We start from the raw sequence: 16503 nt of genomic DNA, 5'->3' as shown, positions 1-16503 counted from the left end.
ATATCCTACAGCAGCCTCATAACCTGCATACCCATAGTCTGTATTTTGGGAACTGCTGTTCTAAGGCATACACAGAGCAGCAGGCAGTTCACAGGGCTCTGGTACTGTGCCACAAAAAGTCTTGGAAATTCCACTGGGCATCAGCAGGAATGCAGTGAGATAGAAGAGAGCCTGCAGGACATGAAATGCTATCACTGTGCTAGTCCTCATCACCACACTATCCACTCTACCCTACAAACCCCACACACACTAATCCAAGTTCCATAAGGTCACAGTGCAGTTGTTCCTTATGCCACAACACAGCCACACCACAAAAGGACATCCAGAAAACACTGAGGAGGGCTCTGTGAAGAACTGGTTCTGCTCACTCAGGTTAACGAGCCCATGAGTGGTTTCACACAGGGATGGCTGCAGGTTTCCCGGGTCAGCCGAGCAGGTTAACAGGGCTCACACATAGCCAGGAAGAAGCTAATAAGCTCTCCAGAGAGCAAAGCTGACTCTGAGCAGTTCACCTGGATATCAACATCCTCAGCTAGAGCCAGAAGTGCTGGGGGCAGCAGAGCACAAACAAAGCCCAGGTCAGCACACGGCTGTGGCTCAGACAGCACCATCCCACCCTGGGGCTCCCTGCAGGCATCGGGAGAGGCACAGCACCCACAGAGCACAGGCTCAGGCACAGTGCTGCAGCACCACAGCACAGTTCACAGGTACTTGCTTCTCCTCCCACCAGGCTTCTCTTCCCCCAGGCTGCTCCTCCAGGAGCAAGCAATGGGCTTAAGCAATGTCCATCTTTAGTTGCAAAAGGAAAAAAACAGCTCCCGACTGACACAGTTTGATGAAGACGTGGTGAATTCAAGTGAAAGTTGGGCATCTTGCTCCATGTTCCCCTCTCAATTATGCACTCCCCAGCTCCTGCTTTGTGCCACAGCTGCTCTCCACCAGACCCTTCCATGTGCCACTTTAGCTCACCAATACGGCAAACCAGGATGTCAGTAACCTGGGCTGTTCTTCAGTGACCTGAACATTCACCAAGGACAAAACTGTGCAGTCCAGAACAGGGGCACAGGAAGATGGAGATGTGAGACTTTCCCCTTCAGCTGCTACTTCAACTCAGCTGCCCATGGAACCACAGCCTAAAGCTTCTCCATGGCAAAATGATGTTAAAAGCTTCCCGCCCATCCCACACTGCCTGTGTTTTTTAGGGGAACTACTTTTTAACATGGATTACAAACCTGTTAAATTTTTGGAGCTAACACACTTTTATGTAGACAGAAGTGAAAGAAACTCCTTTTAACTGTTTTGATATAAAAACAATGATTTCTTTGGAACCACAAGCACTAACCCCCGCACCACAGGTGTTCTTATACCACCAACAGGTGCATCATGCACTCCCCATCAGTCTCAGAAGACTGCCTTGTTCCTTAGGCAACAACTGTCTCATGTCCATGCAGACACATCTTTAAAATTTTACTCTTTAAAATACATGTTTTCTTTCCAGGACAGTCAAAAACACAGCTGAAGCTATGTTACTCCATACTGAACCTGAAAATCTGTGCCAGTATTTTTTTCACAGACATGTTTAGAGATTCCTTCAAATTTTTAAGCTAGGGCAACATTTATAGATCTTTGTACAATTAAACAGGGATAGTGAAACACCAGTTAAAGACAGCAAAGCCCCTGTCTGAGAGGTAAATATCACAAACAGAGGAGACCCTATCTGAGCAAGCCTGGGAAGGCACACAGCTGGGAGAGGGTGTGCACAGGGAAAACGAAGTTCTCGAGTTTTGATCACTAGTGATGAATCCTACTGCTCACAGAGTTCTCTCACTAATGCAACTGCCAAAACCACATCACAGGTTTGGAAAATCTTATGAAAAACACTTGAAAATTTTGCAGCAGCAACACCATCTAACAAACCACCCTCAATAAGCTCTGCAGTGGATGAAGGAGTCCCTTCAGCTGATCTATCCTGAGGCAGCAGCCCCAACCTGTGCTGTAAAGAAGCATCTGGTAGCTGAAGAATTCAGGTGACAGGCAAGACCCAGCTAATGGGTTTACTACCAGCTAAATCACACTGACACGAGAAATAATTCATGTAAGAAAAAGATATTATTGTAGCTTACATAAGTCTCAAAAGGATATCTTCTCCCTTCACCAGGCAGATTTGAAACTATTCAAAGCTGCAACAGATTTTTTAGCTGATAGTAAAAAACCACTGTGTACAACATCAAAAAAACCATCCCAATCCAAGCCACTAATACACCAATAAACTTATAGGAGGCACTTGTATCTCTGTTCTAGTCATACTCTCTACCCAGTAAAGAGATGTGTCCTGATTTAATGCTGTCAGAGTAAGTAAAAAATGCAGAAAGCCTTTTAAGTTGTACCCAAACCTGCCCCAGTCATGATAGAAAGAGACAAGTGATCCCTGTGATCTAACTGACCTTGTATCATAAATAAGTTATGCATTAGTGGATGGGGGTGATTCCTTACCTGGATCCCAGTTATGCTGGGGATGGCATAGGGTAGATACAGAGATCATCTGACCACCATAGAAAGGAAAGCGAGATTTGCATTCTTAGTTTATCCCACCCCTGGTAATAAAAAATGGCAATATCCTTTGAAGTCCAGAATATTCTGAGTTTTACCATCCCACCCCTATTCCTGTTCCCCACTGCAGCAGGGAAAATGTAACAATGCCAGACTCCAGAGTCTGCCCTTGTACCCTGTCACTCCAGGGCTAACGGGAATGCTGCAGTACACCCCCCTTCCAGCTGACTACGCCCTGGTAGGGACAGGCAAGTCTTTTTGTTGTTGCATTTATTGGCATAAATATATTCAGTGACATAATTCCAGCCTATGTTCTCTTACCAGGGCAGAGTTCAAACACCATCAGTGCAGCACTTACTGTCAAAGAACTCCTCGTAGTCAGTTTTCTCCACACAGCACGTGTACATGCGCAGCGCTGCCACCTTGATCTTCTAAACACAAAGAAGAGACAACAACTGAAGTATTCAGCACCAGACTGGTGAACACTGGTGAACTCTGTTCAACACACTGCCATTTTCTGAAAACACTTCTTTTGAGAATCACCATCACCTAAGATTTTCAGGAGCACATTAAACTATTAGATCTGCCTGTAATTGCATGAGTATAATTAATTTTGAAGGAAAAATATTATTACATGTCTTCCTGAATACCCTTCCAAATCTAGTGCATTAAAATATTTGGTATAAATACTGAAAATATAAATTAAATGGCTTTCCTTACAGAGTCTCTGAAGATCCCAATTCACAACTCCTGGTTTCCCCCAATAAATGTAAATGATGTATCCACTAAGAGTGTTTTGAGCAATTTAAGTTTTCAATATTAAAGAAGTCACATACCAGACATGTCCTAAAACCAGCTTCTTTTTTCCTAGAAAAGTAACACTAACTAACTACAAAAGTGAGAAAGGGATCCCAAACAATGAACAACATGAGGTATTCCCAGGTGCTTTGGCACTTCGCATTTTGTTCCTGGCCTGCCACTGCACCCAAAACACCTCCGGGGCATCATCCAGAACACAGACACGTGCTGAAGCTTCAGAAAGCACAATAACTAATAGCAAAAATCTTAAAGAGAAATGGCATTGGGTTTGGATTGCTCTGGTTTGGTTTTTTGGTTTTTTCTAGTGACATATAACAGTGATCATCTCAGTGCTCACTGTACTGCAGGAATGAGCACCCTGCTAAACAGCAGCTCAAATCACCAAAGTAATTATTTGTGTCTCTTCCAACAAAAAGGAAAATAAAGAAGTTGCAACTGATTGCTGAGGAAACACAGAAGCCCATTATTATTCTCATCCAGCCATCTCAGGCTTCTGTCAAAAATGAAACATACATCTAAACTTCTTGAAGTAAAATGATTTACATTGCTTACAGGAGCTCTGAAGGTTTCCCTTTTAAAGGAAACATTGCCCAGCCTGTGAGCAGAGATCTCCCTGGTGAGAGTCACTGCTCCAGAGCAGGCATTACTAGACATTAAAAACATATTGTAAAAAACAGGCCCCACAATCCAGCCCTTAAATAATGCAGGTAACAAAGGAGAAACTGATGAAATTTAAACTTCCATGATTAAATCTTCTAGGGTGTAGAAGAAGTGTGGGGGAAGGGAGAATAAAACAGAAAAAAGCAAGAGAAATACTAAGAAACTTCCCAAATATCTCCTAGAGAGCACGGGCAAGGCCAAAAATGAACTCAGGTCTCTTGGGCCCTAACCACAAAATAACTCTCTCCTAACCCACGTTCCCCAGCCAAAAGCAGGCAGTAAAGAGCAGCAATTAAGGAGAACTCTGAAATCAACACTTAGAGCTAACAAGAATCTTTATTACAACAATATGTACACAAGCACATGGGAGAGAAACTACACTCTCAAGAGGTTTAGCATCACCTGATTAAAGCAACTGATTTTAACCAAAATACCTAAGCCTGTTACAAGTCATTTATCTTTGCTTTACATGTTCTGAGGAGCAGCATGCAATCAGCAACAGCTTCAGATCAGTCTCTGAAGAGGTGCACTCTGCATTGCAGCTATTCAAAGCACCTTAGAAGTTCTATTATTTTTAATCTTTTTATTCAAATAACTGGTTTTAATTTCAACACAATTGGGCTCAGTCCTTCTTTCAAGCTGCCTTTTCCTCTCATTCTTTTGAATTCTTCCTTAGTTCAGAGAAAAGAAATTATGAATTTCATCTTTTTTCTTCCGCATAAGGAACCAAAGGCATCTCTTACAGGGCTGCTGTCACTCAATCAATGTTAACAACTGTTTCATGAAAGGGCTATTGAAAAAGAGAAAGAGAAGAACCTATTTGTGACTCTGCCCTAGTCAGCTACCACTGAACAGTGATTTGAATGGCAACCACACCATATCTCACCACTGACTGCTCAGCAGACCCTCCTGCTAAGGCTCTTACTCTGTTCTTTGGTGCACAAATGAAGTGAAAATCAGGTATCTTAAGAAATTCAAGAAGGATTTAGACTCTACGAACCAAATACAGTATTGTTGCATATGTCAATGATAGCAATACATAATGGAGGTTCTGGATTATCTGTATTATTAATTCCTTACATCAGAAAACAGGAATTTACATTAAAACTTTTCCATTAAGTACTGCTCCTATCATAAGAAAAAAATGTGGGATGTTTTTGATCTGCTTTTTAGAACTATCAAACAACCAAAAGAATTATTAAATTACTGCTTTACCCATCTGCTGTACTTGAGTGGTCCTGTGAACCCCATTGCTTCTATTATCCTTGTAAAGGCACCCACTTTTTCTTCAGATGGATGCAAGGAATCCTTTGCAGAAAGATGCTGTAAAATTGAAATAGCACATATTTCAGTCTCAGCAATTAAATTTGACACATTTTAGTTTGCAAAGTTACACATTTAACAGAGAATTTTAGAGCTTTTTTGCTTGCTTCCTTTGTTCAACAAAACACTGTTTAGATCTCCTCTGAAAATATTCCACTGGTTTTCCTATGTGCCATTCCTCTGTTTATGAATACAAACATGGCATAACCATCAAGATAACAACATCCCATTGAAGTTCACATTCAAACAGTTACAGAAACTTGCTTTCCAAAATATGGCTCCTATCCTAGACTTCCATACTCATTCTGGGTGTCTTTACTTGGGTTTAAGTCTTTTGCAGATAAAAATGAGCAAACAAATCACAGAAACAGAGTAAATAAAGCTAACCTTTCACATTCCCTCTCTTCCTCTCACAGGCATTCTACAGTAATTATACATTATACAAACCAATCAGCTCTGTTTTAAAACCAATGAAGATACATAAACCCACCATTCTTACCAAAGAGCTCTCCCAGACTGTTTGCTATTTCCTTTACAGTTAATCTGCAGAGTACCAGCAGAAAATCCACATCAGCAAAGTACTTAGCAATGATTTGCAGTGTCTGCAAGCGTGAAGAGAAATGTTCTCTTTCCAGACTCACTACACACCTTAAACACCCCAGGGGTGCTGCTGTGGCTCAAGCCCAGTGGACAGATGGGGATAGGGGAGAGAATTGGGAGGGTGAAAGTGAAACAGTTCAGGAGTTGAGATAAGGGCAGCTTATTTAGTAAAACAAAAGCCACAGACACAAGCAAAGCCAAAGGAAGGATTCATTCCCCACTTCCCCAGGGCAGGCAGGTGCAAAGCCAACCCCAGGGCAGCTGGGCTCCATCAGAGTAACATCACACCAGTGTCCCCCACTTCCTCCTTCTTCCCAAGCTTTCTATGTGAGAACAATGCTGGACGGTCTGGACTGTCCCTGGGGTCAGCTGGGATCAGCTGTCCCCACGGTGTCCCTTCAACTCTTTGCACACTCCCAGTTACTCCACTGGTGGGGTGAGGACCAGGAAAGGCCTCAGCCTTGAGTCAGCCCTGCTCGGTAACTAAAACACGCCTGGGTTATCAGGGCTCTGTCCCACACAAATCCAAACCACAGCCCACACCAGCTACTGGGAAGAAAATTTACTCTGCCCCAGCCCAAAGCAGCACAACTGGTAAGAAAACTTCAGGGCATTCTGCCTCCCCCAGCCATCAGACAGCTGTAATCACCACTGGTATTCCAGCAAATAATTTCCATTAATTAAGTATGCAGTATAGACCTTTTGCTAACAACAAATTACATTTAACCTATCTATTGCACATGAGTCTCCTACATATACTTCAGGAAGTACAGCTGAGAGCCATTATGATCTGCGAAAGTAATGAGACCAGGATGCCAATCCAGCAAGGATCAGATCCTTGGGGATGACATAAAAGCAGAAAAATACAGCACACACCAGTCCAGCTTTCTGGGATGTACCTGTCCAGCTTTTGACAGACATTCCTGCACAAGAGAACTTATTCATTCATTTTTTTGTCAGCTCCAATTGGATACACCTTCAGTATCCAGGCATTTGAAACTTTAACCTCAGTAACAGGAAGTTGTGGTATGTTTGGTTTCGCAGTTTAATTATGTTAAAAAAACCTTCTTGTGCCTTTTTTAAATCCAACCTTGTAATTTGGACTAGATGACCTTTAAAAGTCCCTTTCAACCCAAGCTATTCTATGATCCTTGGATGCTCCCAATTTTCCCATAAGAACCTTCAAATAACGATTTCTTATCCCACTTTCCAGTAACTTTTATTACTTTTATAGGCCACTATCATACACACACTCCTTAGTTGAAAAGGGTCCTAAAATAAGCTGTTCTCATATTGAAAGCTTTTCCCCTTTCTGATCATTCTGTACAGACTTCTTAGCACTATTATAGTAGTTTTTGAAATGGCATGAATGATAAATACATATTAATACAGATTAAAATACAAATCTATACTCTGCACAAGTTGCTATACTTCATTAAACACTAACTGTAAAGGTGAAAAAAACGATAGCTCTGAGACAGAATCCATCCCTGTGTATATTCACATACAAGCCTGAGCATTTGAGATAAAACACTCTGCACTTGTGCACTGATGGCTGTCAAAGGCTTGAATCCTACCATGCCCAGCATTCAGGTAAATGGGGAGAAACACACCCAGCACCATTTTAACATAAGTCAACCACCCAGACAGTGTAACACTGTCCAGGAGCTCCTGTGACACTCAGTTCCTCCTCTGAATGCTGGTCATTAAACCTGTTCACCACATCCCCTCTTACCAATGGCTGCACCCTCTGCCACATGTGATGGGCCCAGTGACTCCACTGACACATACATGGATATTTAAACCAATTTTCAGTTCAGGATTATGCAGTGCAATACTCCCTGATACACTACAAATGGCCCCTAACCTTCCACCATAACTCCATAATCCCCCTCCAGCCAGGCAATGACAGGAACTGCTCAAGGCAGACAACCACTGCCACACTCACTAAATCAGCATTCATCTCCTCCCCAGGAATTCAAATCACACTAAGCCTCTAGTGAACACAGGCAGAACTTCAATACGTGCCTCTTATCTGTAAATGCACATGAAAGCTCCCTTTGTACAGGTTCTTCATTATGCAGAGAAAGTTAAAAACCAAAATTATCTCAATTCCTCTGTTGTTAGCTCATCACTAAAACAATGGTTAACCAACAAGCAGGTTTTTCTAGGAAATACCATGTTTCTTGCTTCATTCTTCTGCAAGGCAGCCTGGACTAGGTCAGGAGATGGTGAAGGGATTTAAGCAGAGAGTGCTTGGTTCAACCTAATGATAGAGGCCTGAAGTTCATCCTGCCAATGCCAGGACTGCAGCCAAATGCAATTAAACAATGCTATAAGCGTCTGTAAAATCAGATCTAGGAAACACAAGGGTGAGGAGGGGGGAAGCTGTGTGGTCAGTTGCCAGCTGGGCTAAAACCACAACACAGAGAGATGGAGAGAAAACTTAAAAAAATATATTTTATAACTCACTCAAAACAAGCTCATCAAGACACTGTGCAAGGGACATAAGCCTACCTTAGGCTGCCTTTCCTGCTCAATACCTGAAAAGCAGTGCTTAAAGCAAACAATCACTTTAATTTTGACATCAAACATAAACTGAAACATCTGGAGCTCGCCATTAATTCCAAACCACTTTCCCACCAGGACTGTATAGTCAAGTTCACATTTCAAAGATGAGTAAGTACTTCTCTATGCAAAATAATGAAGTTGCAGTCCAAAAACCCACCTCAAACCTACAGTGTTGTAAACTGCTTCCTCTCTGGTCATAAATCCTGCCTGGCTTCATACACCATGGCTATTTTAACTGGGAAGTTTCCCCATCCATCTTTCAACCCTTGTATGCCTCCCCCTGCTCTTTCCAATACACCAAAAGCAAATCTTGAGTCCTGCCTTGAAGATCTCCATGGCACTCCTGGTTTGTTTGATCTACTGTCTCATCACCCACTGCTCTCTCTGATCCGTTCTCTAAGTGCTGCCTGTGCAGCTCTCCAGAGCAGAGCAGGCAGGAATGGGGATTAGAGGCATGCACCATGTTTGGGAGTCTGCATTATACCTTCAGATGTGGCCATGATAAATTGTGCAACCTTCTTGTATATGCTTCAACCTCTGTCTGCAAAATGCTTGGTTTACCTCAATAGCTGAAAAACACTGAAAAGTTGACTGTAAGAAGGAAAACTCCTAGTTAAGAAGTAAATCCAAAGAGCGGGCAGGGGTTCTTTCCTTGATCACTTCTGCTTTTACTTCCTTTTTTCTATCCTTTTTTCTATCTATGTCAAAATAACCAATTTAAAATCCTTCTTAGTATGTACCTCTAACTTCACACCAGCAAAATGCACTATTATCTAGATAGCAAACTGGAATTATTGTTTTTATGAAAGTTTTACCCATCAGTCCCTAACTCTTTTTCCTTCTGTCCTCTCATTTCTCATGCGTGCGTTCCATTTTGCCATTTTCTTAACACCAGATTAACAAGAGCAGCATTAGGATATTTATTAGTTGGGAGATGCTAACACCTTTAGTTTAAGTGGTAAACTGATCTTATGGAGCTTATTCATGCCTCAGAAAACTTCTACTCCAACACAAAAGACTATACATGAACAAGACACATAGCCCACAGATTAACAAAACAGTATTTATGAACAGTAAATTATTACACAATAATTAGATGTTACTAGCAGACTGCATGACAATTTTCAGTGTTTAGAAGAAGACAGCAAAACTGTCACCACAGATTATTCCCAAACTAAAGAATCAGGAAACATCTTGCCACTTCTAATATGTCTGGAAGGAACATCTGCCCCCAACACCATGACTTAATTTCTTTCCTCACTGGAAGGAAGCCTTGTCAATGGAACCTTCACCCTGATAACCCAACTGTAACTGCATCTTCCTATGCCAGCCCTTCCTTTTCTGGAAAGGAACAGAACTCCTTCTCAAATAACCAGACCCATTGTTCACATCACACTAAAACATTTTAGAGAAAGGTTGAATCCTCTCCTATGTGTTCTGAGAAGTGTTTTGCCTCCTGTCTCTGTAGAATCCCTAGCATATGTGCCCTCTAACAATAAAAGTACCAAACTCTTCTCACCTTATTCGTATCATAAAAGGATCTGTTTTGCTGTGTGACGGCGCCATAGACTTCACACAATCCACCACAGAATCTAGAGAAGTGGCCAGCCTTGTGTCTCTAGTAGAAATGACAAAAGAAAAAAAAATTAGAAGACCACTGACTTAACTTTACATCAACCACCTGTAGTTTTCTTCCAAGTCAATTAACTCTGGCTAATCCTGAAAAACTCTGTATCACAAAAAGCACAAATTTATTATAACAACTGTTACATATAAAATGGCTGTCTATTCTTAATGTGGTGCTCCACACCACATTTTCCACTGTTCCATAAATGTGCTGATGGAATGGACTGGCAGAACACCGCCAGCAAAGCCACTCAAAAGCCACAGGCTCTCTGCTTTGACTCTCACACTACTTTTAATTATGGGGTTTGTCTCTTAATAAAGAATAATTGGTTTTTTCTGACTTAGCAGACAAACAGCTATTTTTATCTACAATTTTATAGCCCATTCAACTGTTTTTGGCCGGGACTTGAGAAAACACAAATTGCAGTGTAAAAACTACCACTACAGATCCTATGACTTCAGAGCACGACTTCAATCACAAAGCTAGTGCAAAACAAAGGAAACTCTCAAGCAGGAGCAAGACGGCTCCCTAGGAAACAAGCTGCACAGTGAACAGAACACTCTCACAGCCTCCCAGCACACCCAGCTTAGCAGGACCTTATTTATAAATTAATTCAGACAAAGTAAATATGCTGTTCAGAGCAGTCATCCCCAGGTGTGCACTGAATGTAGAGTAAGCCCAACATAGTTAATAACTTCACAACTGTTAATTTGCTCCTCTGGTCCTGACATCATGTGCTACTGGTGTGAACTAGTGCTTTAATAATAGGGTTGGCATCTATTCCCATTTTCTACACATTTTTCACCCCTTTATCATTAACTGCTCTTACATGGTGCTCTAGTTGATTTACTCTGGACAGACACACTCTGGCACTATGCTGGCTGTCCCACAGCTGTGAGCCAAGCAGCAAAGCTTCCACTGGAACAACAACTAAGTGTGCTGTGCAAGGGAAACATCTATCAGTTCTAGGAAGTCCAAGGCCACTGTACAGTGGAGATGTTCTGTAAAATAGAAGTGTTCTCTAAAATAAAATGCTGGAAACAGCATGCAAATGTGACGGGCTTGTAATAGCTTGGTTGGAAAAGTAACACCTCCATTTGGACTTCTGCATTTAATCTTCTCAGGACAGATCATTTGGATCTATTAAAAGACACACCTGGATATGTACAAGAGTGGGAGCTCACTTTTGCAGCAGCAGAGAACTCTAGAGTTGCCTTGGTATTTCCACAATACACAGTGAAAGCATCACTTTTGGAAGCCTCTTTAATGACAAATCATGACTTTTTCGTGGTAATTTAAGGTCATTCCATTTTTCACACACTTTAACATGCTCTGATGTCTTACCTGGAAAATACTGCAGAGCATCCGCCTACACTGGCCTGGGACTGCAGCGGTCTGCAGCAGTCCACTGCACCCTGCTATCCATTGGGTTACTCCAGTCTGGCAGCTCTGCAAAGAGGAGATCAGTAATGAAGAAAAGGACACAAATACGCAGAAATAGTTTAACTGTCCCTCTGTTTCCACAGGCTTTATTCATTCATGCGGCAAGAACAACATGGAGCTTTGTCAGAGGTGTTTAGGCTGGATATCAGGGAAAGGTTCTTCCCCAGAGGGTGCTGGCACTGCCCAGGCTCCCCAGGGAATGGGCACGGCCCCGAGGCTGCCAGAGCTCCAGGAGCCTTTGGACAGCGCTGCCAGGGATGAACTGGGTGGGGTTGTTGGGGTGTCTGTGCAGGGCCAGGGATTGGACTCAATGATCTTTGTGGGTCCCCTCCAGCTCAGGATATTCCATGATTCTAACAATCCTCAGATTCAACTCCCAACCTGTGCTTGACAAGAGTATAAATTTTGATTATGAAAATATTTTGCCTTCCAGTACAAGTATCCAACCCAAGTCTGATGGCAGAAACAGACGAATGGAAGGAAATGGTGGGCTGTCTACATCATAAAACCACACCGCAACTTCTCTGTCTATACAATAAATTCAAATGCTTAAGAAGCATTCTTCAATTGACTGAGTAAGCTCTAAAAAGCCCTCATCCAACTCAGCTTTTATGCATCTTTCTCTTACTTTACTTAGGCACAGCTAAAAATTTTCATATTCCAAAAGCACATATTGTCCCAATAAATTTCAGAGAAGATAATTATTTTCTCTCTCGAAAATGTCAGCAATACAAAGAAGAGGTGGAGCTTTTTTTGCCTGCATTTTCTTTGCACCTTTCACTTTCTGCAATATTCAAGTTAGTACAACATTTGCCTCCTTCATACATGCATTACATTAATACTGCAAATAATGTATATCTTATTAGAATGGAGATGTCATTTTCTAATAAAAATAGCTTTATTTTTGGTTGGCCACAAAGATGATTAAGAGACTGAAGCGTCCAACGTATGAGGAGAGGATTAGTTTTCTGAAAAGAAGACTTCAGGGAAATTTTATCAAATTATTTTTAAGATATCTGGTGCATTAATATCTGGTATTAATATCTGGTGGGGTGGGCAGTTAGACTGTCCCTGGTGGTGTCCAGTGAAAGAACAACCACGAGTGCAGCAGATCTGTCCAGAGATAAGAGGAACCAACAAACCAACCTGAGTTCCTGTTCCCCTCCTGTGACCTGCACAGTCACTGCTGTCCCTCAGTGTGGCCATCAGCCTCACAGGCTGTCCCTCAACTCCTCCCAGAGCTGCACTGTGAATTGGTTAAGGGAACTGAGTTAGGGTTTTAAAAACTGCAAAGGGAGAGACGCCGTCCCATGACAAATGTAGTCAGTGTTCACTACTACTACACCTTCGCACTTCTACTGTAGCAAAATTACTCAGGCTTCTGATCTTCGGACTCAACATCACTGTCAGCAAGTAGAATTATGAAAATGATACTTTTCTATCAAAAAAAACATTTCAGCTGAGTCTCACAAAGTACTTTTTGAGATAATCTAATGTTCTGACACAAACAGTTTAACAAACATCTTTGTGAGAAAGAAGTAATCTTTTTTTGTGAACAATTACTACAAGATTCCAAGGATCTGAGGAACTTTTTTGAGGCTTTTTCTCATTAACATGCCCAGGATGGGATATGGTTTAGAGCTTGGACATACTGAACTGCTGAAAAGCACAAATGCAACAAAACTGGACAGAGACATATGAAAATAAAAATTATGCATAAGCACACTTAAAAGCTGAGATGTGATGAACAATCCAGTAATAAAGAAAACAGACACCAGGAGATAGCAGGGAATACAAGGAGGTGAGAAATTTTCTCTAAGCCAGCATCACTCTGCAGAACACAGCCTTCCTTTCAAATTACAGGGGCTACTTTTGTTTCTCTCCTTGGCTGAAAGAAAATGTACCAAGCCTAAACTGAACAGGATTACTCAGGAATAGTTTGCACACAGCTGCCTTGTCAAGACAGGGATGAAAGAATATCACTAGTCCTCTAAACCCTCTTGGCAACCTTTCGGAAGGTCTTAGGTAGCAGACAAGCTATTCATCAAGGTACCTTGGACAAAAGCCAGATTTATCATAATGCCAGTATTAAGGAGCAGAGCCGAAATATCAGGGCTGTATCATACACCAGGAGCTCAAAGTCAGACAAAAACCAAAATTTCCTTCTTTCCAGTAGAAGGAAGAAATAAAGAAAGTTTTAAGACTCGTTTTCATGCAATTAGGCAACCACTAAATTCTAATGCAGAAACAGGTGCTGAGAAATGCCAGGGGTGAGCAGTTCTTGAGCAGAAGCTGAGCATACCTCACTCAGATCACAAAACTGGCAGATAACTATACCATCTCCTCTCTAAAGAGAAACCTTTCTGATCAGGCTGGAAAATCAAATCAGCTTACTTTGCCCTGTGAATGCCAGCAGCAGCTGGCTGAGGAGCTACCCAGGGACAGGTAAGCCCAGCAGGCAAATCCTTCCCCTTCAGAAGCAGTTTTCATTGCAAACCCTGTCCTGGGGGTGCAGCTCCATAGACAGCTGAGCCCTTCTGGTACCTCACTGCTCCTCTCCTGCCTGGCTCCCTCCTCCCCCTCTGCTGACCATTGCCTCTTTAATGCTTTCAAACTGCAGAACCTGTTGTCACTGTTCTGCTACTCCAGCACTTGGATCACGGGAGCCAAGAAAAAGACAGGCAACAGAGCAAGGACAAAGCACAGAGAAAGGGCAGGGGTGGGAGGAGAAAAGCAGGAACTCGAGGTCACTGCATTTCAGTTGCTCTCCGGCAGTTTTGTGCTTGGCTGCTTTCATCTTGATATTGGAAAGGGCAGGGCTCACTATGCTTGGGGAAACCACACCCTGAGCCATCGGCTCGGAGTACCTGGGGACTAATTGCATAAGTTGATATTGCCCCCATACCAAAGGCCTTTCCTGTTCCTGGGAAATCTGTCCCCACTTAGCAGCGCTGGCCACCCTGTGTGGTGACATAAGATCATACCTGGGTACAAAATTCCATTTTCTAGACAAAATGCTAAAAAGAGGAACTCTGCTGCAGATGCTTCAAAGGCTAAAAAAAAAAAGCATAGAAATGAATGGGAAAGAAGAAAGGAGTGGAGTTACTGGAAACGCACACTTTCACCAGAATCCAAACACCTCCAATCTGAATCACAGAACCACTAGGGCTGGAAAAGCCCTCTAAGATGATCAAGTCCAACCATTAACCTGGCACTGCTGGGCTCATTACTAAACCATGCCACCAAGTGCCACAGCCACAAGTTGTTTGAACACTTACAGGGATGGTAACTCCATCACTGCCTAACCAGTAACACAGGAATTGGAATCTTTACACTGTCCTTGCTATCAAACAGCTCCAGAGTGCGAGGGGAAGGTCCCGTAAGGGCAATGCCCACCCCTAGGGCACACACTGGGCCCAGTAGAGGAGTCTCACTGGCAGGCATGTGTCTCCAGTCCCCACCAGGAGCCCAAATCCTTACACGACAGAATGACAGGATCAATCAGGTTGGAAAAGACCGTTCAGATCATGGAGTTCAACCTATGACCCCAACACCATCATGTCAACTAGATCACGGCACTGAGTCCCGTAAACACCTCCAGGGATGGTGACCCCACCACCTGCCTGGGCAGCCCTTTGCAATGCCTGACCACTCTTTCAGTGAAGAAATTCCTCCTGATGTCCAAGCTCAAGCCCCTCTGGCACAGTTTGAAGCTGTTTCCTCTCATCGTGTCCCTTGTTCCCTTGGAGCAGAGCCCGAACCCCACCTGTCTGCACCCTCCTGTCGCGGAGCTGTGCAGAACCAGAAGGTGCCACTTAGGCCTCCTTTTCCCCAAGCTCCCTCAGCCACTCCTGGTGTTCCAGCCCCTTCCCCAGCTCCGTTCCCATCCCTAAACACGCTCCAACCCCTCACTAACCCTTCTGCAAACACAAACTCCGCGGGAAAAGCTCGCCCCGCTGCTTCGCCAGACATCGGGTGCGAGGACACAGGGCGGGAAGGGAGCAGCCCCGCTGACACCGCTCGGGCTGGAAGGGGGAGGCCGCCACAGGGGCGGCGCGGGGACAGCCCCAGCTCCACATGCCGCTCGCCCCCTCAGCACCGGCGCTCCCTCCTTCCTCCCCTCCCCTCCCTCCTCCCTTCACTCACCAGGGCACGCGCCAGCGCCGCCATCAGTCCCCGGCCCCGCTTCCGCCGGCGCGGCCCTGCCCCTTCCGCGGGAAGCGCAGGGCGCGATGGCGGCGTGAGGCGGGCGGGCAGCGCGGCGCTGCCTCGCAGCATCGGGAGCCTTCCCCGGCGTGCAACAAGCCCATAATGGCACGCTCAAGAGAGTAATTATGTAATTGTATCTCCATGGGAAGGAGAGCACCTTTCCCCAGTATTTAAAGTGCAGGCTATAGGCTGCCCATGGGAGGTAAATATTGAGGAAGCTTCCCATTCTGACCATTCTGTAATGGCCTGGCAGTCACACTGAGTCTCGTGGGTCTTTGGCTCCCGTTCCCGTCTCCGTGTCCATCCACTTCCCTGGCTCCTGCTATGTTTGTCAGTGTCACCCGGACCTGTCTTTGTGCCCTTTGTTATCCGGAGGTTGGCAGCTCATGGCTCCCACCCAGAGATCAATCTGCATTTCAATCTGCAGTTTGCAGGCCGAGTTACCTGGACCAGATTTATTTCTCAACAGTAAAGCCTAGCAACAGTTTTCTGACCTCTCACATCTTGTGTAGGAGCAATCCCTGGATCTACTCAGTTTTGGAGCAAATTTTGCAACCAAATTGCAGAGGTTGGGTCCAGAAAGTGAATCAAGGCATCTTTCCTTGGGAAGGGAAATGCTTGTTCCTCCTGCTGGTGCCGCAGGTGATCATCTGCCTAGAGGTGGTAAAGGCCAGCAAGACTTTTCCGTCCCGTCACCTTTT

General features: G+C 43.8%; 1 protein-coding gene across 1 annotated transcript in view; it reads right to left on the bottom strand.

The window, feature by feature from the left end:
- The window catches only part of LOC134554226 (ubiquinol-cytochrome-c reductase complex assembly factor 1), a 46849-nt gene extending 30957 nt beyond the window's left edge, over positions 1–15892 (bottom strand). Inside the window, exons 1-5 of the mRNA XM_063404704.1 lie at positions 15740–15892; positions 11495–11599; positions 10043–10141; positions 5245–5352; positions 2909–2981 (exon numbers count right to left, since the gene is read on the bottom strand). Of these exons, the coding sequence (XP_063260774.1) occupies positions 2909–2981; positions 5245–5352; positions 10043–10141; positions 11495–11599; positions 15740–15871 (517 nt within the window). The 5' untranslated portion in view covers positions 15872–15892. The remainder of the gene's footprint in view (positions 1–2908; positions 2982–5244; positions 5353–10042; positions 10142–11494; positions 11600–15739) is intronic.
- Between the last annotated feature and the right edge of the window lie 611 nt (positions 15893–16503).

Source organism: Prinia subflava, chromosome 8 (assembly GCF_021018805.1).
Source record: "Prinia subflava isolate CZ2003 ecotype Zambia chromosome 8, Cam_Psub_1.2, whole genome shotgun sequence".
Lineage (NCBI taxonomy): Eukaryota > Metazoa > Chordata > Aves > Passeriformes > Cisticolidae > Prinia > Prinia subflava.
The sequence above is the reverse complement of the archived record's forward strand: the minus strand, read 5'-3'. Positions and strand labels throughout refer to the sequence as shown.